This window comes from Selaginella moellendorffii, unplaced genomic scaffold, assembly GCF_000143415.4.
Source record: "Selaginella moellendorffii unplaced genomic scaffold, v1.0 SELMOscaffold_42, whole genome shotgun sequence".
Taxonomy (NCBI): Eukaryota; Viridiplantae; Streptophyta; class Lycopodiopsida; order Selaginellales; family Selaginellaceae; genus Selaginella; species Selaginella moellendorffii.
Window position 1 is genome coordinate 807,121 of NW_003314303.1, and position 18,320 is coordinate 825,440.

The window sequence follows — 18,320 nt, forward strand, 5'->3', positions numbered from 1 at the left end:
AACAATGCTTTTCTAGTTATTGGGTTTTCATCTTAGGAATCCAAATTTAACTCTCACTCAGATTGAAACGCTTGAAGCTAATCACATTAATCCTTATGAAGAGCTTCAATTTGTAAATGATTGGGATGGTTGTGATAATCTAATCGATGATCTTCTTAAACAAAGCAAACGAGTTCTTAGTGATTTTGAGGTAATTATTTTTTTTATTTTTCTCAATTGACAAATTATTTACTATAGGTTCCAAATATTCAAACTTATATACTACCACTTGTGGATGAAGAAAGCATACGATGTTTTCTTCATCCTTATTTTGGATTAAGCTCAATTGGTGCTCAAGAATATTTTCTAAGGACATCAAATACTAATCTTAACTTAGGATGGACGATTATATCTGAGCAAAGTATGGGATATACCTTTTATTTAAAACCTGATTTTGGCTTATTCACCCAAAGGATAAATGCTAGATCTAATTTCACACATTTTGTTCCTGGATATTCAATAGCCGAGGGTAAAATATTTAAAAATATTGCCCACGGTAAGTATTTGTTTTCTCTTGAAATTTATAAGGGCTAATATATTTTTACAGATGAAAATACAAGTCTCTCTTATTTATTTGAAGTAAGAACGGAAACAGCAGATGCTCTTAATCAAATTTATAGATACATGCTTTACAACAAAATGACTTATTCAACTCTTGTAACTGATAAATGTATTTGGTTATTAAGAAAAGTTGGAAAAAATCTTGTCAAGTTTCATTTTTCTTGTATTAATACATTTGATTTTCTGTTTCAGGCAAGTAGAGGGTATAACATCAATGATAAGCACATCAAAATGACGGAAGCATTTTACGCTTTAAGCTTACTATCTGTAACATAGGAGCTTAAGCTGTAGAAACACTCTTAATAAATAGTTTAGTTTTCATCAAAGTCTCGCCATTCCTTATCTTCGTGACTTGGTTCTTGACGATGCAAGCGATAACTCCTAGCGAAGCAGCGGGATTTGCTGTGGGCGGCCTTCTCCTCGCCGCTGCTCTTGCGGCCCCAAGAGTGGACAATTACATTGCCCGCTCGCAGCGAAGGTATCAATCCTTTCTCTTCTCAAAGTCTTGTTTGTAAAAATGCAAGCTCAGATCTCTCGGGCTCTGTGAAGACTGCGGTGGATTGAAGAGGAAGGCTTGCGGGAAATGCAAAGGCCGGGGGGAGCTAAGACCCCAGCTTGCAATCTTCGATCAAGGCGCCACAGGAGAAAAGTGTAGAGAATGTATGGGTCGAGGCTACTTTCCATGCACTGCCTGCTCAGCTTCCCAAGCTCCGAAGTGAAAATCTCACTGAATTAACATAGCCAGCTGCTCAAGAACAAAGCTCGCGTTCTATCGCTCAAGGTCTATCCACAAGAGCACACAGCAAAGTCAGTTGTGAATGACCACTGGCGGGAGTTTTTCTACCTGGTCAGTCCTGTTCTTTCTCCACGAGCATGCTCTTGACGTGGTTCTTGCCCCTGAGTTCCTTGTTGAGGAAGCTCGACCTGTACTGCCCGAATGTCATGGAGGTGTACCTCGATGGCTGCCTAGGATTCACAAAGTTGGCCGCAGGAGATACGAGTGTATCGGGCAGCGGGCTGTGAAACATTGCCAACGATATGCGTTCTTTGCTCTCGGTCTTCACCACGGCTCGGTGCTCGACGCTCTTGTAGAGGCCATTGGTTATTATCTGCGAAGAAAAAGAGGTAAGAAATTGAGGAAAATTCTAGTACCTCAATCTGATCTGCAAGGTTCACCACAAAAGCCTCCGGATCAGCCTGGACTTGGACCCATTTGCCATTTTTCCTGACCTGAAGGCCTTCGACGTCGTCTTGGAGCAGTATAGTGATACCTCCGGGATCAGAATGAGGACTCAGTCCCATGACGCGGTCAGGCTGTGGACACGGAGGGTAATGGTTTACCCGAATAGTCTGGTAGATGCACTCTCCAAACTTTTTCTCCAGGAAGTCGGACTCAAGGCCAAGCGTCTCTGAAATCTTTCCAAGGAGGCATTTTGCAAGTCCATGCACCTCGTTGGAGTACTCGTGTAGCACGGTCCTAAGCACCACATGTAAAGGGGCCGATAATAAAATTAGAACAGAGAGTACCTGTAAGACTCGGGCTTGGTAGGCCAGGAAGACAAGTTCCGAGTGGAGATGGGGAGCAATTGGTGATAGAGAAGATCAACCCAGTCGAGCACATCCGACGCAAGGAAATGCCTCCCGTAGCCTTCACAGCTCCCTGGCTTTATCGCAAACTCCAGCTTCTCCTCGTGAGACAAATGGAAAAACTGTCGAGCAGCTTCTCGGACTCTTTCGAGCAAGGAAATTGGGATATCATGATTTACAACCTGAAAGTTTCATGTCAAGACAAAGGCGATAAAAAATTACTAAGGAGTACCTGGAAAAATCCCCACTCTGCACAAGCTGCTCCTAGCTTCGCCAATTCTGAAGGATCATTCCGTAGTAACTTCCCGTGATCGATGATCGGCAAGCTCTCTTCGAAAGGAGCTGACACACGGGAATCAAGCGAGCGCTGAAGAAAGCGTGAAGGCACTTCTTCGAGGCCATTCTGTACCAAAGCCTGCACGGAAATTGGAGGCTGCGACTGCACAACCAGAGCCATTTACAAGAACTTCTATAAGGGAAGCTTTCAGCACTCCGCACTTGTTTAAGAAGCATGCGACCGCAACTGTAGACTAGAAGACTAGGCTCACGATTTCCTTGTGAAGAATCATCATAAACATCACAATGGATTCTTTTAAATGGTATCATATTTACCTGTGGGGCTCTGAAGCAAATGTTGTGGCTCAGCATCAGATAGGCCACGTACACGGTCCCATCCCATATACGACTTTTCATCGATGCCACGATCGTCAATCAGTGTACGAAGTCTCTCCCAGTAGAGATTCGGCATTAAGCTGTATAGAAATAGTAAACCGAGTTTCGTCAATCGATGCTCACGACGTCGAAACCATAAAAATCGTCCTTCAATTGCACACTTCCAGGCGCGGGTCCGACATTTTTTGGATGCTTGCTGTGAGCTTCGTTGTCATACGCCTGTAAATGAGTCCATGTTAGAAGCACGGGACCATAAAGCTAAAAAGCACCTCTTCAGCTGCTACCAATTCAGGATTTAGCGCCTGAAGCTTCTGCTTTAGTTCTTCCAACCGCGAAAATCCTGCGACAGAAGTTTGCTCGACCTGCTCAAACACACCATTAGCAAAAACCTTGACAAGATGTAACCAACCAAACGGCTGAGATCGTCACAAAGCTTTTGTTTTTCCTCTTCTTCAGCCTGCAATGCAGTTTGTGCCGCTTCCCATTGCTGTACACCTTTGAGAAGCAAGTCCTATGTAATAAATATCGTGACTTCACCTTCTTCGCATTCTCTTCTTTCAATTTAGCCTTTCGAATTTTCGCTCCCGACATTTCGATTTTATTCCGTAGGTGTTCAAGGGCTGCATAAGAAGGAAGATTACTCAAAGACTAAAAGACAAGAACTCACCCGCTTTTCTCGGGCCAACAGTAAGTTTTATTTGCAACGAAAGCTCAGCCAGCTCTTTCTCAAAATTGTGGATCTTCAAGTAATTGTCTTGTATATACCTGTAGAGACTTTCAGAAAAGAGAATAATAAGCCCTCTTACTTTCTCAGCTCCAGCTCCTTTTCCTCAAGAACCTGTTTCAGACAATGCTTGAAAGAGAAGAGAGGAAAACACGGTCTCTGAAACTGGATCTGAACTAAGATCGATCTTACCTTCTCACCGTACGAGATAGAAGGGGAATCCTGTGTCGCCATTTGACTCAAACCTCAACTCAAAGCAAACAAAAGAAAGTATTATCAGGGTGGAGACCATGCCCCAGATAGAAACAATTCTCTGAAACGAGATCCTAGTGCTACAACATAAAAAACTGTGAAAGAATACCGTCAGATCCCTTGTTATAGGAATTTCTTTGATAGATATCACCTGGAATTCCGGGTACCGTGCAATCTGGTTTTGCAAGTACTGTTTGCAGCGTGCAGTTCTCGTCAACTTTCACCCAATATTTACGCAGATCTAGAAAGACTTGCACATTTAGTTTTGTCAGCAATCCAGCTTTACCTGTTTCTTTTGTTTCATCCTGGTCAAAATCATCTGTGTGATCTAGCATTGATCTCAAAGCTGCTTTTCTTGATAACGGTGCAACAGCGTTTGCCTGATTGTCCAAATGTAACAGCAGCTTTAAGAAAACAAACAAAGCAGACCTGGTAATATAGTTCAATACGATCCCTTGTGTATTCGTGCTTCTCATCCCAAGGAAGGGAAGCATCTCCAAACATCTAATTTCACGGGAAAAAACTGTAAGAACGAGGATGTGATAGTTAAAAGAATACTCTTTGCAAGTGAGGTTTGAACTTGTCGAACTCCATGAAGTCCTCAATCAAGTCGCTCGACATGACTTCCCCATATAGCAGCAAAACAGGCCAGTGTAGAACATTGCTAGTGTCTAGCCAAGGCTTCTTGGCACCACAGAGCTCTTTGTACAAGTGACTCCCCAGCTTGACGTGCCTTTGCTCTAAACAAGTGACAAAGTCCTGGACAATCAAACAAGTGAGAAATCAAAACACAATGAGAGCTTTCTCACCTCTGCCTCCTTGACATGAATCTTACGTTCGTTCGACCTTTTCAATCTAGTTTCTGCCTGATCCTTCAAGTTTCTAAGCTCCAGGTTGTGAGGTTCCACGTCCAAAGCTTTTGTACAAAGCTGGGAAGCTCGTTCGAGCAAATCAAGCTCCAGCGCGGCCTTGGAGCCACGAAAGTAGGCCTGCCAAGCAAGAGATAAGTGCAACCACCAACCATCATCAATCACTGTACCAGAGTACCTTCACATTCGTAGGATTGAGCTCAATCGCTTGCTCGGCATCGTTCAATGCGCGCCTATAATTCCCCAGCAGCAAATTCACATGCGCCCTGTTCGCAAAGAGCACCGAGTTTTGCAATGGATCATCAATCCTCTGCTCGATCGCGCGTGTGTAGCAGTCCACAGCATCCTTGTACCCGGACTTCCCTTTCTTCACACACGCATTTCCCTGCTCCTATGGACGATCGAACTAAAATCTCAAATCCTCGCAAACTCGAACAAAGAAGACAATGCATCCTACCCTGAGCTCCAATACGGCGGTCTCGCGAAGCGCATCGATCGCGGCCAAGTCGTTCCTCTCCTCGTCGCTCAGCGCCTCGCCGCGGCCCTGGAACAAGAGCGCCATAGCCAGGCAAAATATTTCCAACCCCTAAACCCTAAAACACGAAAACCATTGAGCCAAGAATTTGTCTTTGATGGAAGTTAGTAAAGGAAGAAAGAAAGAACCATTGACAATTTGTGATTCCTACGCTCTCCCTCTTTTCCCCTAAAGAACTCCTACAGCTAAAATCTGATGTACACATATCAAACCCATTCTCTTCTAGTCATCATCCTCGTCCTCCTCTTCATTCTGGAAAAAAACTATGTGTTAGATCACAAAATCGCACAAGATCACGCGCAAAATCATAGAAGTTCTACCTCAGCACTGCCTTCTTCCTCGTTTTCCTTCGAATCTTCTTGCTCCTCGTCATCCTGACAAGGACGAGACGACCGAAGTCGAGAAAACTGCAAAGATTCGTCAAAAATCTTACTTGTTTCTTCTTGTAAGCGGCCATGGACTCGGCGTAATCGGCCCGGAGCTGGGCGGCCTTGTTGACGTACACGGCCTTTTCCTGGAAGATCAAACAGTGGAGATCAGATCACTGCGAAGAAAGAAAAAATGGAGAACAAAGAATACTCACACTTTCGCTCATCTTACTCCACTTATCACCAGCGGCCTTTCCAACCTGCGAGGGAAGAGTGAGCGTCAAGAGAAGTTTTTCGAAACACTCAAGGAAGAGAAAAGAGGTCTACCGCTGCGACGCCTTTGACATCCGGATGATCTTCCTTGTACTGTTGCCGAAAGCTTTCCCTGTGAAAAAAGAGAACTTGAGAACTCGAATCGAATCCAAAGCGTGGAAGAGCGAAAAAACTTACAGGAAGACGAAGAATGCCGTGGGGGGACGCTTTGGGAGATTGGGGTCCTTGCTCGCCTTCTTTTCCTTCTTCTTTTGCTTCTTGGTGGCCTTCCCGTCCTTCACAGCGAGCTTCTTCCTGGCAAGGAAAGAAAAAAAGAGAGCATCAGTGATCACACCCCTGGAGAAGAAGAACAAGGAAAAAAATCGCCTACTCTTTCTCAGGCTTCGCGTCCTTGCCGTCCTTCTTCTTTGTCGAGCCCAAAGGCCGCCCTCGTCCCCTGGTACTGGCCTCTTTCATCTTGAAAGCTCGACAGCCGCGATCTACAAGCAACCGAGAAAAAAACGATCCAGCTCCATCAAAACCGCGACGATTTGAGGACATTTCTCTCGATCTTGGAGGAGAAAAAAGCTCCAGCAAAAACGGGAGGAAGAAACCCACCTCAAAGCGAAACCGAGCGAAAAAACGATGAGCTGCTGCGTGGAAGACACAAAGACGAAGACGATCACAGCACAAACCCAAGCTGCTCAAACGCCGCCATAGCCACGCCGCAAGAGGAGAGAGCGAGGGAGACGCTAAGAACAAAGAAGAGAGATGAGGGTTTGGCAGCGAAGGAGGCCCGTGTATGACGGGCACGAGTGACGAGCCTGCCCGTCGCCGGCGACGGGCAGCGCATTGCTGGCAACGCCTGGGGCGCTGGATGGCCCCAAGCAACGGTCCGATCCGGGGTCCTGGCAGGGAGATTTTTTGCCTTCACTCTCGCTATAAAAACCGGCCGTTGATCCCCCCAGCGCATGGACACCTTGAAGTGTTTCCTAGCCCTTCAGATTTATGTAAGCGCCACCGGCTGTAGCCGGTCACCATCGGCGGGCTTTCAAAATGGGCTTTACCCGGAGGTTTAAGAGTAGCCGGTGGACGCGACCGGCTGGCCGGAGCTTTATTTGGATGTGAAATCGAGAGCACAACAAAAGTGGCGGGAAGAAATGCGCGCCATCTCGCGTTACAAAAATTTGATTTTATTTCTCTCTCTTCTCTTCGCGGAAAAGATTCCCATGGCATATCCGGCTAATCTTTCTACTTAGCCAAATTGTTTTCATCATCGTCGTGATAGAGATAGAGTGGTTCTATCTTTTTATATAGTTCTTCGCTGCTCGAGCTCGTCTAATCCATTTCCATCGATCGAATGGAGGAAGAAAAAAAAATCTCTCCCACTTCCTCTCACGCTTTACAGTGATCGCGCTCCGCCACCTTGCCGTTCTTCGTGGAGTGGTGACCCCGGAACGAAAACCCAAGCCGTCGCTGCCATGAATTCGCAGCGCTCGCATTCGTCCCGGGATGATTCGAGTTGGAGCAACTTAGACCCTGCTGCTGGTGATGATCCTGCTCGTGATCCACAAAAACAGCCGACTCCATCTCGATCTGGGCGATTCGCACAGTCCCTAGCAATCTCTCCGGGAGCTCCTCCTCGGCCTGCGACTCTACCAAGAATCCCATATCTACAACCACGGAGCTAACGTAGCCTAGAGCCAAGTGGAGGATGTAAGTCGCGACTGTGGACGATCCGATATCAACGTCGATCTCCAGATAGTTCGGGCCCCGGATGTAGTGACAAGTGAGAGCTTTCCCGAGCAAGCAAGCCGCGTGATTCCCCACAGTGGCCTTGACGATCCAGGGACCACGAACGATCCTGTTGATGAGCTTGAATCTACTGTTCCGGAACCCATCATCTTCGTGGATGAATCTGTAGAGCAGCGACCCCGGTGCGATTGGATCGTCGGTGGCGTAGTAGAACACGGCGCTGTAGTTCTCCTTCCCTGGAACTTGCAAGTTGACGGCGAAGACGAAGGACTTGAGACCCTCCCTCTGTGCCTGCGCTAGATCTAGAGCTCGCCTGACCCTGTTGTCCGGGCGGGCGAGGACGTGATCCAGCTTCCCGTGCGATCGAAGCCAATCCACGCCCAGTGGCTTCATCACGCACTCGCCCGCCGCGGCCTTGACCCTCTTGGCGAAGTAATTGTGGCCACGAACCTGGAATGCGCTGCCGGGAGGCGCCGCCCAGCCATTCGTGCCGGCGTCGAGATCTACGATCTCGCGCAGCGATCCGCCGCTCCTCACGCCCGCCTTCCAATCCCTAATCTCGCCGCGGCGGCGCTCCTCCTCGCCGCGGGATTCTTGCGTAACCCCGGTCATGGCGAGGGCGAGGCGAAATTCCCAGATTTCCAGCCGCCGCGCTACATCCTAGAGCAAGATCAAGGAAAAAAGAGTGATGGATTGGAATCGCTGGGCGCCGAGGTGAATCAAACAACGCACCTCTTGACGTGCATTCCCATTGGCGCCCCGGAAGAAGAACCCTAGTCGCTTGTTAAGGAGCCCTTGGCTCTGGCCGGGATCCCAATGTGCTGCCACGTCATTGACACGTCATAACAGATCCCAGTGACGTCAGCACATTTCAAACAAAAGAGTCCATGGAAGATCGAGCAAATAGATGGAAGAGAAGAAGGCTAGGGTTCTTGTGACCGGAGGGAGCGGCTTCCTTGGCGGAGCTCTCATCCGCGCGTTGCTGCGGTCCGGTCGCTACGAAATACGCGCGCTGGTGAGGAGGATCGGCAGCGTCGCCGCGGATTTCGATCCGGAGCTGCTCTCCGGCGGGCTGGAATTCGTCGCTGGCGATGTCTTGGATCTCGAATCGCTCGTCCGTGCCTGCGATGGCTGCCAGGCCGTAATCCATGTCGCGGCATACGTCAAGAGCTGGGCACCGGATCCCGCGCGCTTCTTTCAGGTATGGCTTAGGGCGCGGGATTGTCGCTGGTGATCGAAATTTCGAAATTTCCTTCAGGTCAATGTGGGAGGCCTCAAGAATGTGATCGAAGCTGTCAAGGCTACCGCATCGATCACAAAGCTCGTCTACACGTCCTCGTTCTTTGCTCTCGGGCCATCGAAATATGGTGAAGTTGCCGATGAACAGCAGGTTTGTCTTCCCTTATCTCACCACAATTTTTTCATTTCTTCTCGCTCCAGGTCCATTCCGGGAAGAACTTTTGCACAGAGTATGAGAGATCCAAGCTGGAAGCCGATATAGTCGCACGGAATTCCGAGGTGCCTATAGTTCTTCTCTACCCGGGAGTGATATATGGATCCGGACGAATCACTCGAGGCAACATCATCGCGGACATTGTAAGTTCTTCGCAAACGATTCACACTCGTGAAGATGCAAAGACTTTCTCCATTTTGCAGCTCATAGAACGGTTCAACTGGCGTCTACCCGGCTACATCGGATTCGGGCATGACAAGTTCTCGTTTTGTCACGTCGAGGACGTTGCTGCCGGGCACATCGCAGCGCTCGAGAAAGGTGCTCCCGGCGAGAGATTCATCCTCGGCGGCCCAAACAAATCCCTCGAGGACGTGTTTAACATCTCCGCGAGCTTGACAGGCACCAGAAGGCCGTGGTTCCACATACCACTCTGGTTAGTCTACGTCTATGGCTACGTCTCGACCGTCTTTGCTCGGATCACTGGCGTAGAGCCTGTTGTGACGCATCCGGTAAGTCTTCCAAATCATCCTTTCCACCTCTCGATCTAAGCTTTGATCTTCCAGGCAGTCTTGGTGATAAAGCAGCAATGGGCCTACTCGAGTGCCAAAGCCGAGAGACTCCTGGGCTACAAACCAAGATCTCTGGAAGACGGACTGGCGGAAATGCTCGTCTTTCTCAAAGACAGGCAGCTCATTACGTACTGAAAATCTGGAGACAAAGCCATTAACGGAAACAAAACCATGGACATATCGAAACAAGAAAATTTGCGTCGATCTAAGCTGCGTACTTACTTCACGACGATATCGCTCCCGCCAAAACCAATCCTGTTGTGCGTGGGTGGATCACAAGCCCACCCATTTCACCTTGGAGAACAGCTTCCTTCCAACCGGGAGCCCGTAATCCTTGACAACCGCCGGTTCGTTGCGAGCACTCCGAGGACGGCACCAAATGTAAACACCTCTCTCTTGTCGGCTGCCCGGAACGGTGTTGTCCAACACGAACGCCACCAGGAACGCAATCACCATATGCATCGAGAGCACCGAGTTGAGCACGAAATTCGCCTGAAAGGATGGGTAAGAACTTAGAGAAGATCTCTCGAGTTTGCTTTACCCCGTGGTTCTTCGTCTTGACGGGGCCGTGCTGAGCGACCGCATAAGGTTGAAAGTAAGGCTCAGTCACTGCATTTACCGCTGCGTTGCCATACTGCTGGAAGTAGGCGGGCACTGACAAGGCAGTGAACAGGGAGAGGCCCACGATAAGTACGTTCCGGGAGCTTCCAGTCTCGCTGTATCGTAAGTTAGACAAGCCGAGAGCTGTCAAGAGGGTCCACATGAAAGCCAGGAGCCCGGCCACAATAACAGTCGGAATTGAGGCAATGAATGCTCCTACTTTGCCTGCAAATATCACAAGGGGCGAATAGAAAAATCCAGGATATCAGCAACACAGCCAAATTCACAGGCCTGAAAAGAAGGAATGCCAGGAAGAACTCACCAACTAAAGCGAGGATGATCAAGACGCAAGCTCCAAATTCGACAGCTCGCCGGCTTCCCATCTTCGTGACAGCTATCGTATGCACATTTTCGGTTAATGTCGTTGCCCCGGCTCCAGTTCCAAATATCCCAGCCAAAGCACTGGTTATCCCCTCCAAGCCAATGCTTCTGCTGACCACCCCTGGAGATGGAGCCCGGGAAGCAACCAGCAACGAAGTCGCATGATAAGTTCCTACCTGGAATCCAACAATGTCAAAACAAATATATCAGCACCACCAAAGAGCACTGACCGAATCCACGGTTGCGATTATCGACGCGGCCATCATCACGAGCCCCGTTTTAAAGCTGAAGCGTGGTGCGCCCCATTGCAGTGGATACGGAAAGCGAAACCAGGCTGCGTCTTTCAAAGCCGTGGAAACATCTGTCCTGCAGTGTTTCATAGTGAAAACATGTCGTTGACATGCCGCTGACGGTGGTAGTTTCATATTGCATCCTTTGTAGTTGTATGCTCCCGTCTCGGTTAGTAAGAAAGCATACGCCCAGATGATACCAAGTCCCAGGGGCACCTGTGGAGCCAAGATGAAGTTCAGTTGCAAGTTTCTTTGTCCAGACGTACCGCATAAACTTGAAAAACTCGGTGCCCGAAGACAGATATTTTTCGCAGGTACTGCATACACAGAGCGCACGGCCGTTAGTAGCAATGTCCAGCAAGCCGAGATTTGGACTCACCAGAGCAAAGAAAAGTACGATCAGTAGCTGTGGAAGACCAATCTCGACACAGGTTCCAACCACGGGAAAAGCATAGCTGAAAAATGCCAAGCCTATCGCAGCAACAGTTGGTGCAACAACCACCGGATTGATCACCCTGCAAAACATTCGGTCAGACTCAACTTAACGACATGGCTGGCTGAGACGCTAGATATACCTGAGGATGATAGACATAAGGCCAGTATAGCCCACGACCATTTGGAACACCGAAGAAATAATGACAGCTCCTTGCAATTCCCTCATTATATGTTTGAATCTCTGTAAAACAAAGACAACGTCACAGAGTCTCGACGAGAAAGTTGATTTTACTTACATTCTGGCGTACGCTAGAAAACTCCGGAGAATGAATGATAGTCAGAATTGGAGCCAGATATGCGAATGATGCGCCTTGCACCAGAGGCAACCTCGAACCGAAAAACGAGTGCAACAAAGTTGTGATCCCAGTGACCAGGAGCATAGTAGAGACAACTTTAGCGACATCTTCCTAGACAACAAAAGATCACACGCATTAATACAGCAAGAAGAAAACCATCTCACGAGCTTACGTTGCTTCCGCCCATGGCTGGCACAAAGATTAAAGGCGTAAGGACAAGCGATCCAACAATGGAGAAGTAGTGTTGCAATCCATACAAAATTAACGGAACTGCAAGTACAAGTTAGTAGCGGAGTACATGATCAGCAAAGAAAAAAAGAAATGAATCCCGAAGGAAACTCACCTAGTCCCGGAGTCTCTCTGATCTCATACTTCATATGAGATTGTTTCGCCATGAGGACATCGTCCATGTCTTGCTGAGAACCCATGTCAACCTCCGAGTCTCTATAGTGTCCACGAAGCTGGCCACTGCTTTGCTGGACGCCGCTCACATTCTCCGAGTCAATCCCTCCGGTCCCTCTCTTTGAGCTCACGGGAGGGGTGTAAACTTTCGTCGGTGTAGCGCCTGGATCCTTGGCAGCGCTCCCATTCTCCACCGGCGTTCTGGGAGCAGCACCGCCACTAAGATCTGCCGAATTGGGGGCCTTGAGATGCAATGTAGCATCAGCATTGCTCACATCCGTGTCGCTGATGGTGCTGGCCGCGCTCTCGCCGGACATGTTGCTCCGGAATCCTGTTCTTCGGGCCCATGATCCCATCGTCCTGGGATTCTGATTGCCACCGGCGTCCATCCTCGGCGGCCAGGGTCCGGGTCTTCTACCTAGGGAAGGGGACTCTGGATCATGATGATCTTGAGCCCTCGATGGCGGCGAAGACGTCCCAAGCCCCGCTGGAGGAGGAAGAGGCATAATATCTTGATTCTAGCTCGCTGCGATGCCCCGACACCGCGCTTCTACCACCAAGAACCGATCAAACCAGCGCTCTAGAGGCCGGATTCACGCCTGGAAACGCAAATGCCATACCAGATCCGCCGCTTCCCCATCGCCGAGCTCGATAGCTCCTGCCAGAATCCACACGACAGCGGCCGCGTCGCCATCGATCGGGCGCCTCCAGTCAGGGATCCGGCTCCTCGATCCGGAAAGAAGCCACATTCTTTGGGCGCGCAGCGGCGTCCATAGCCAAAACCTCGCCCTCCAAGAACACAAGAATGAGATGAGAAGAAGCTACTAAAGGTGTATAGTGTAGAAACGAAGCAAGGCCTTTTTTCACGTTAACTGTACTGGGCTTTTGACTGGCTGGTTATTACCTGGGCGGTAACTTATCTCGGTCCGTTGTGCCGACAGCGAAGTTCTCCATAGCCACAAGCAATCCCGGCCGTCCGATATTCCTCAGAGAATATACTATTTGAACCTGTCCCGACCGTCCGATCAAAGCTTAGAGATGGTTCTACCTAGGGTTTATCATTTGGGAATGGCGGGATAGCGCAGACGATGAATGCGCTGAGGTACGAGTAGGATTGGAAGCGCGAGATTTCTTTCTGGATCCAGGAATTTGAGCGCCAGGCCGGGATGGAGAAGATTTGGTGCCTCGGCGGCATTCTTTTGCTGGTATCGACCTGTGCTGGCGTCTCATTCCACGCCACGCTGCATCGCAGCGATGCGGTATTGACGACTGATGCGCATTGGTACACACAGACTCTGGATCACTACGCGACTCAAGCAAGAATTCTTTTTGTTTGTTCTTCGAGAGATTGGAATTTTACATTGCTCGATATTTACAGGACGATAGAACTTTTGCTCAACGTTACTATGAGTTTACGGACTACTTCGATGCTCCCAACGGGCCAGTGTTTCTCAAGATATGTGGCGAGGGACCGTGTGTAGGGATCCAAAACGATTACAGTGCGGTAAGAAAAGCATTTTGCTCGATTGAATTGGATCGCTTTCCTTACCTGCGGTATCAAGGTGCTAGCGAAAAGATTTGGAGCCGCGATTGTTTCTCTGGAACACCGATACTATGGACAAAGCTCGCCATTCAAATCTCACGCGACAGAGAACTTGATTTATCTATCTTCCAAGCAGGCTCTTTTCGATCTCGCAGCATTTCGTGAATACTACCAGGTGGCAGCTATTTTATATAGGTTCACGACTTGAATGACGCTGTGTTGCAGGACCTGATTAATCATAGGACCAACTCTACCAGCGACAATCCTTGGATTGTAATGGGAGGGTCATACTCTGGAGCATTGAGTGCCTGGTTTAAGCTGAAGTTTCCACATTTAGCGGTTGGAAGCGTTGCAAGCTCTGGTGTTGTCCAAGCAATTTTCAAGTTCACTAAGTTCGACGAGCAGGCAAAACTCTTTCTCGTTTTTATCTTGATTTTATTTTTAAGCGTTCGTATACACCTACAGGTTGCCGAATCCGCTGGCGCTACCTGTAGCGCTGCTTTGCGTGCCGTGACCCGTTTAGCAGAACAAGGCCTGAAGGAAAATTCTGTTTCTACGAAAGCCTTGTTCAATGCTGAACAGGTAACCTCTGGTCAGTTATAGAGCTCACGCCAAGTAAACTTTGCAGCTTGATGTGGATGGAGATTTCTTGTATTTCCTAGCTGATGCTGCGGCGATTGCGGTATGTCTAGTCCTTCACTCTGCCGCCTGATATTTTCTTTTCCTGCGCAGTTTCAGTATGGTAATCCAGATATCTTGTGTTCGCCACTTGTTGCTGCGTATAAACGTAACGAGGATCTACTGGTATGTGCGTGAAAGTGATGCCGCTGCAGATAATTTTCTTGTCATTCAGGCTGTGTATGCGAAGTATGTCAAAGATTACTACATAGACACATTTAAATCGAGCATCAATACTTATGATCAAAAGCACTTGAAAGAAAACTTGGCTGCAGGAGATCATTCGAGTAAGTCTACCGTTGAGCTTGAGTTTTTGCTGATGGTCTGCTTGTAGGTGATAGATTATGGTGGTACCAAGTGTGCACCGAAGTAGCGTACTTTCAAGCGGCGCCTGCAAACAATAGCATTCGCTCTGCTCTCGTCAATGTCAAGTACGTACTCATAAGCTGTGTCATCTTATCCAATGTCCTCCTGCTTGTGCAGGTACCATTTGGATTTATGCTCCAACGTCTTCGGGAACGGCACATTCCCAGAAGTCGATAACACGAACCTTTACTACGGGGGAAACAAGATCAGAGGTATTTCCAGTTGATGTTGTCCGTTGGCAGTCATCATTCATCCTTTGTTTGTCGTAGGAGATAAGATCTTGTTCATGAACGGTTCCCAAGATCCTTGGCGTCATGCCTCCAAGCAAACTTCTTCGCGTAATGGTAAGGGAGCCATCATAAGCTATGTCGTCTCAAATCAGCGTTGATACATTTGCAGAGCCTGCATATGTGATCAAGTGTCAGAACTGCGCTCATTGTGTTGATATGCGAGGCTGTCCGCAGACCCCGCTTCAAATCGGAGGTAAACCATGGCTTATGTTTACTCGCATTTGATGGCATGTATATATCCTTGCAGGAAACACCTCGAAATGTGCCGACCCGGAGGCTGCACAAGCGGGTCAGCAGCTCGTAGCCACTTACATCTCCCGCTGGCTCGAAGACGCGAATGGCTCTGTAAAGTACATGTAGATGGTAAGTGTTTGGCCTCTCAAGATGGATTTCCCTTTCATAGTTTTTACATCGTTGCAGGCACCCTTCAAGGTAGCTTTCGATTAGCGAAGGTGATGCAAAGTTCAGGTCATCGTATACTTTTGTCTGATCTCGGGTGGTTTCCAGATTCACGCAAAAATCTCGCTGGTCAAAAATCCGATGCTACATCTATGGTATGGCGTAACACAAGGTACTTTGGATTTCCTACCTGTTTAGCTTTTGTCTTGTTTCGTTTTTTTCCTGCATTCTACAACTATTGTCTATGGTTTTTCTAATCGCATGGTATAAAATGCTTATCTGTGAGGTGCGTGTGGGGGTATGTGTGTGTGTGTTTCTCTACTGGTATTCTTTGTCCATGATCCAACCATTCCTTCCCAGCGTCAGCTCTAAAACTTTTTTCTTTGGTTCCCTTTTTCTTGCCACTCTTTGTTTTCTCTTTGATCCTACACGCCTGGGCCTCCCTCCTTGTTGGCTTCGTTGTCCTCCAGATGCGCATGGCTGCTCATGATCGCTTAAATTCAACAAGTGGTCATAATCCTTTTTTTTTCTCGCTCTCTCTCTTCCTCCGACAAAAGCTCGAGAAGAAACCATTTTTTGGCCGTGGTCAGCTTACTCACTTGCTTGTCCACTTTTCATTCGAAGGGCGGCTTTCAGTAAAAGATTATTCTTATGTGACTGTTTGCTTTGATCATGAAGTATACTAATCGAGGCTCTCCCTTTTTTTCTCTTCCAGACATTCACCGCATTCGCAAAAAAAGAAAGAGAAGCTTTTCGCTCCAGTCTGTGGGTGAGATCACTGCGTCCTTTTTGTTAGAGTTTTCAGCACCTCTTCGTTGGCCGCGTGAGATCATGAGAGAAAACAAGTGATTTCCTCGATACTTTCTTGTCAGGGGGGGCGCTCCATATAAGCCGAGCTTGGAGAGAAATCCTCGAGAGTTTAGAATTGGAACTCGCAAGAACAGCAATAACAGCCTTCTTTCCAGCAACTTGGGCTCTCGTTTTCTTTTTTTCTTGCAAGTACGATCGCTGTTTCTGCCAATTGCAAGTTTAAAATCTGGGAAAACTTCTGGCTGGTTGAATCAGGGACAGGGTTGCAGTGGCCTTGGCAGACAAGAGCAATCGAGCAAAGATCATCCTTTTTGTACGATTGGATTTTCATCGCTTTGGTCTTTTCGATCGCTTTGATCCATTTGGCATGGAGATGGAGCACGAGGACTTCGCAGGATCGCAGTTTTGCTCCATCTGGGAGAGCTTCTCTTCCGACGAGTGTGGATCTGGAGCCTCCTCTCTCAATCTTCCCGAGCTTTGCAACAGCCCGGATCACAACGACAATGGCTCCTGGCTGCCTCCTCCTCCCTCTTCCCAGATTTTCCATTCCAAGCCAGCCACAGCGTTGGCTCTTGACAATCACCACCACCACCATCAAAACTTGGACAGGATCATCGATTCCTTCCCTTCTCCTTCCACTTCTTCGTCTCACCACCACACTCTCATCAGCTCTCCCGACTCGCCACTCGTGTTTAACTTCCTCCTCCCGCAACACCAGCACACTTCTAGCTCCATCCAGTTTGGATTTCCTCCAGTCCAGCTCCTCCAATCTCCCGAGGAGGTAATTCCCAGCAAGCCATGCGTGAGAACACCACCACCCAAGAGCTCCAAAGCTTCTTCTTCCAGCTCTCTCAATCAAAACTCCTCGAGTTCTTCCATGGCTGTATTGGAGAATCACTGCGCGAGGATCAAAAAGGAGCGGGCCGAGGTGCAAGACGAGAATTGCCCGGCCTGGAAGAAAAAGTGCCTGGTAAGTTCTCTTGCGATCTTAGTCCGTTCTTTCTCGGGTAGAAAAGCTTGTCTATTTCCTTTCTTTCTCGAGGAGAATTCGTCTCATGACACAACTCTTAGATGGTTCTTTCTTTCGAGAGTTTATTCGCATTCATCTTGTCATTCTTTCTTAGTTTCTCAAACTCTCGCACCTCCATTCTTTCTCTAGGAGAATTCTCTTGTGCGAGTCTCTTGGCATAGAACTCTTAGATGGTTCTTTCTTTAGAGAGTTTCTTCACATTCATCTTGTCATTCTTTCGCGAGTTTCTTCATCATCGTCTCAATCTCTCGCTGCAGGAATCGAGGGGCTTGGAATCTCGGACAAAGTCATCAGTAACATTGTCAGCGCCCGAGGAGAGCAGCACAGTTACCTCAGCGCTTGGACCAGCTCTAAACACCGACGGAAAGCCACGCGCAAAGCGTGGATCTGCCACGGACCCGCAAAGTATCTACGCTCGGGTAAAATCTCTCAATCCAGAAACAAATAAAAAACTTCTTACTCGTCTCAAGTCGTGTTCATGCTCTTCATTCCCTGTGTCTCTTTTGCTTCGTCTTCTAACGTTTTTACTCTTGGTTTTTCGCTGCCAGCAAAGAAGAGAAAGGATCAACGAGCGTTTGAGAGCGCTACAAGGACTCGTACCAAACGGAGCGAAGGTGGGTCTCTTTGGCCATTCCTTCACGTAAGCTTTTGGAGATGGATATTGAGCGATTGACTTTGTGCTCCAGGTTGACATTGTGACGATGCTCGAGGAAGCCATCAACTATGTCAAGTTTTTGCAGCTGCAAGTAAAGGTCATGCGTGATCAATATGGAGAAACAAAAAAAAAAGACTAAACTTGTCAACTTTGCTTCCCTTTCTTCGCAGCTGCTCAGCTCGGACGAGTATTGGATGTACGCCCCCACAAATTACAACGGGATGAATATCTCCCTTGGAATGCACCTCAACATGCAGTCATACCTCAAGATCAAGGAAAACGTTAGCAGCTAGAGACGAGGAGAAACAAAAGAGCAAAAGCTTACACAACTTCGAAGTCATTCTTTTCCTCCTGTTTTTTTCCCCGGGTTCCGAAGAAACCACGAGAATACATTCTTATTTTTGCTTCCAGGCCACCACCTGGAAGTTTCATTCATCTGCCAAGAGTGA

At 48.1% G+C, this 18,320-nt stretch overlaps 9 protein-coding genes and 1 long non-coding RNA gene across 13 annotated transcripts; 4 read left to right on the forward strand and 6 right to left on the reverse strand.

The window, feature by feature from the left end:
• Positions 1-947: 947 nt before the first annotated feature.
• On the forward strand, positions 948-1,380 carry LOC112349755. The gene is made up of 2 exons (XM_024684736.1): positions 948-1,078; positions 1,130-1,380. Exons 1-2 carry the CDS (start codon positions 966-968, stop codon positions 1,317-1,319), a joined length of 303 nt encoding a protein of 100 aa, XP_024540504.1. The 5' UTR covers positions 948-965; the 3' UTR covers positions 1,320-1,380.
• Positions 1,141-3,892, reverse strand: LOC9635508 (probable 2-oxoglutarate-dependent dioxygenase ANS). Of its 2 annotated transcripts, XR_002993494.1 has the most exons (8): positions 3,776-3,892; positions 3,666-3,697; positions 3,527-3,624; positions 3,397-3,479; positions 3,269-3,346; positions 3,129-3,221; positions 2,800-3,078; positions 2,716-2,741 (listed from the first exon to the last, which is right to left on the reverse strand). XR_002993494.1 is itself a non-coding variant. In XM_024684733.1 (6 exons), exons 2-5 carry the CDS (start codon positions 2,642-2,644, stop codon positions 1,449-1,451), a joined length of 1,053 nt encoding a protein of 350 aa, XP_024540501.1. In that variant the 5' UTR covers positions 2,645-2,741; positions 2,800-2,946; the 3' UTR covers positions 1,141-1,383; positions 1,445-1,448. The 2 variants fall into 2 exon arrangements, 1 of the variants encoding a protein (XP_024540501.1); XM_024684733.1 differs by lacking the exons at positions 3,129-3,221; positions 3,269-3,346; positions 3,397-3,479; ... (1 more) ...; positions 3,666-3,697; positions 3,776-3,892 and adding exons at positions 1,141-1,383; positions 1,445-1,709; positions 1,753-2,077; positions 2,128-2,369 and having other exon boundaries at positions 2,420-2,741; positions 2,800-2,946.
• Positions 3,832-5,278, reverse strand: LOC112349754 (tetratricopeptide repeat protein 4 homolog). Its single transcript, XM_024684735.1, has 8 exons — positions 5,162-5,278; positions 4,883-5,095; positions 4,645-4,824; positions 4,394-4,594; positions 4,265-4,339; positions 4,122-4,215; positions 3,987-4,076; positions 3,832-3,930 (listed from the first exon to the last, which is right to left on the reverse strand). The coding sequence occupies exons 1-8, from the start codon at positions 5,264-5,266 to the stop codon at positions 3,860-3,862; spliced, it is 1,029 nt and encodes a 342-aa protein (XP_024540503.1). The 5' UTR covers positions 5,267-5,278; the 3' UTR covers positions 3,832-3,859.
• A 36-nt stretch (positions 5,279-5,314) lies between these two features.
• Positions 5,315-6,662, reverse strand: LOC9635903 (high mobility group B protein 3). The gene is made up of 8 exons (XM_002979769.2): positions 6,478-6,662; positions 6,251-6,359; positions 6,058-6,174; positions 5,935-5,992; positions 5,823-5,867; positions 5,673-5,753; positions 5,560-5,613; positions 5,315-5,491 (listed from the first exon to the last, which is right to left on the reverse strand). Exons 2-8 carry the CDS (start codon positions 6,334-6,336, stop codon positions 5,462-5,464), a joined length of 471 nt encoding a protein of 156 aa, XP_002979815.2. The 5' UTR covers positions 6,337-6,359; positions 6,478-6,662; the 3' UTR covers positions 5,315-5,461.
• A 427-nt stretch (positions 6,663-7,089) lies between these two features.
• Positions 7,090-8,427, reverse strand: LOC9636131 (protein ENHANCED DISEASE RESISTANCE 2-like). The gene is made up of 2 exons (XM_002979770.2): positions 8,347-8,427; positions 7,090-8,274 (listed from the first exon to the last, which is right to left on the reverse strand). Exon 2 carries the CDS (start codon positions 8,224-8,226, stop codon positions 7,255-7,257), a length of 972 nt encoding a protein of 323 aa, XP_002979816.2. The 5' UTR covers positions 8,227-8,274; positions 8,347-8,427; the 3' UTR covers positions 7,090-7,254.
• Positions 8,428-8,509: 82 nt separating this feature from the next.
• LOC9636132 (putative dihydroflavonol 4-reductase) lies at positions 8,510-9,840 on the forward strand. Its single transcript, XM_002979633.2, has 5 exons — positions 8,510-8,815; positions 8,873-9,004; positions 9,055-9,210; positions 9,271-9,576; positions 9,631-9,840. The coding sequence occupies exons 1-5, from the start codon at positions 8,522-8,524 to the stop codon at positions 9,769-9,771; spliced, it is 1,029 nt and encodes a 342-aa protein (XP_002979679.1). The 5' UTR covers positions 8,510-8,521; the 3' UTR covers positions 9,772-9,840.
• Positions 9,739-12,990, reverse strand: LOC9635509 (nucleobase-ascorbate transporter 12). Its single transcript, XM_002979771.2, has 10 exons — positions 12,042-12,990; positions 11,871-11,968; positions 11,639-11,809; positions 11,483-11,583; positions 11,287-11,422; positions 11,174-11,224; positions 10,848-11,123; positions 10,559-10,793; positions 10,178-10,461; positions 9,739-10,128 (listed from the first exon to the last, which is right to left on the reverse strand). Exons 1-10 carry the CDS (start codon positions 12,604-12,606, stop codon positions 9,910-9,912), a joined length of 2,136 nt encoding a protein of 711 aa, XP_002979817.2. The 5' UTR covers positions 12,607-12,990; the 3' UTR covers positions 9,739-9,909.
• A 158-nt stretch (positions 12,991-13,148) lies between these two features.
• On the forward strand, positions 13,149-16,033 carry LOC9636133 (probable serine protease EDA2). Its single transcript, XM_024684749.1, has 15 exons — positions 13,149-13,416; positions 13,479-13,604; positions 13,663-13,818; positions 13,869-14,048; positions 14,109-14,225; positions 14,272-14,325; positions 14,376-14,447; positions 14,497-14,608; positions 14,656-14,752; positions 14,805-14,899; positions 14,957-15,031; positions 15,087-15,170; positions 15,225-15,340; positions 15,398-15,429; positions 15,485-16,033. Exons 1-13 carry the CDS (start codon positions 13,267-13,269, stop codon positions 15,335-15,337), a joined length of 1,431 nt encoding a protein of 476 aa, XP_024540517.1. The 5' UTR covers positions 13,149-13,266; the 3' UTR covers positions 15,338-15,340; positions 15,398-15,429; positions 15,485-16,033.
• Positions 16,034-17,358: 1,325 nt separating this feature from the next.
• On the forward strand, positions 17,359-18,308 carry LOC9635510 (transcription factor bHLH84). The gene is made up of 4 exons (XM_024684751.1): positions 17,359-17,635; positions 17,765-17,830; positions 17,903-17,968; positions 18,042-18,308. Exons 1-4 carry the CDS (start codon positions 17,387-17,389, stop codon positions 18,162-18,164), a joined length of 504 nt encoding a protein of 167 aa, XP_024540519.1. The 5' UTR covers positions 17,359-17,386; the 3' UTR covers positions 18,165-18,308.
• Positions 17,369-18,098, reverse strand: LOC112349761. Of its 3 annotated transcripts, XR_002993498.1 has the most exons (4): positions 17,817-17,903; positions 17,677-17,757; positions 17,548-17,625; positions 17,369-17,492 (listed from the first exon to the last, which is right to left on the reverse strand). It is a non-coding gene; the product is annotated as an uncharacterized LOC112349761 (long non-coding RNA). The 3 variants fall into 3 exon arrangements; XR_002993496.1 differs by having other exon boundaries at positions 17,548-17,757; XR_002993497.1 differs by lacking the exons at positions 17,369-17,492; positions 17,548-17,625 and adding an exon at positions 18,013-18,098 and having other exon boundaries at positions 17,635-17,757; positions 17,817-17,956.
• Positions 18,309-18,320: the final 12 nt, after the last annotated feature.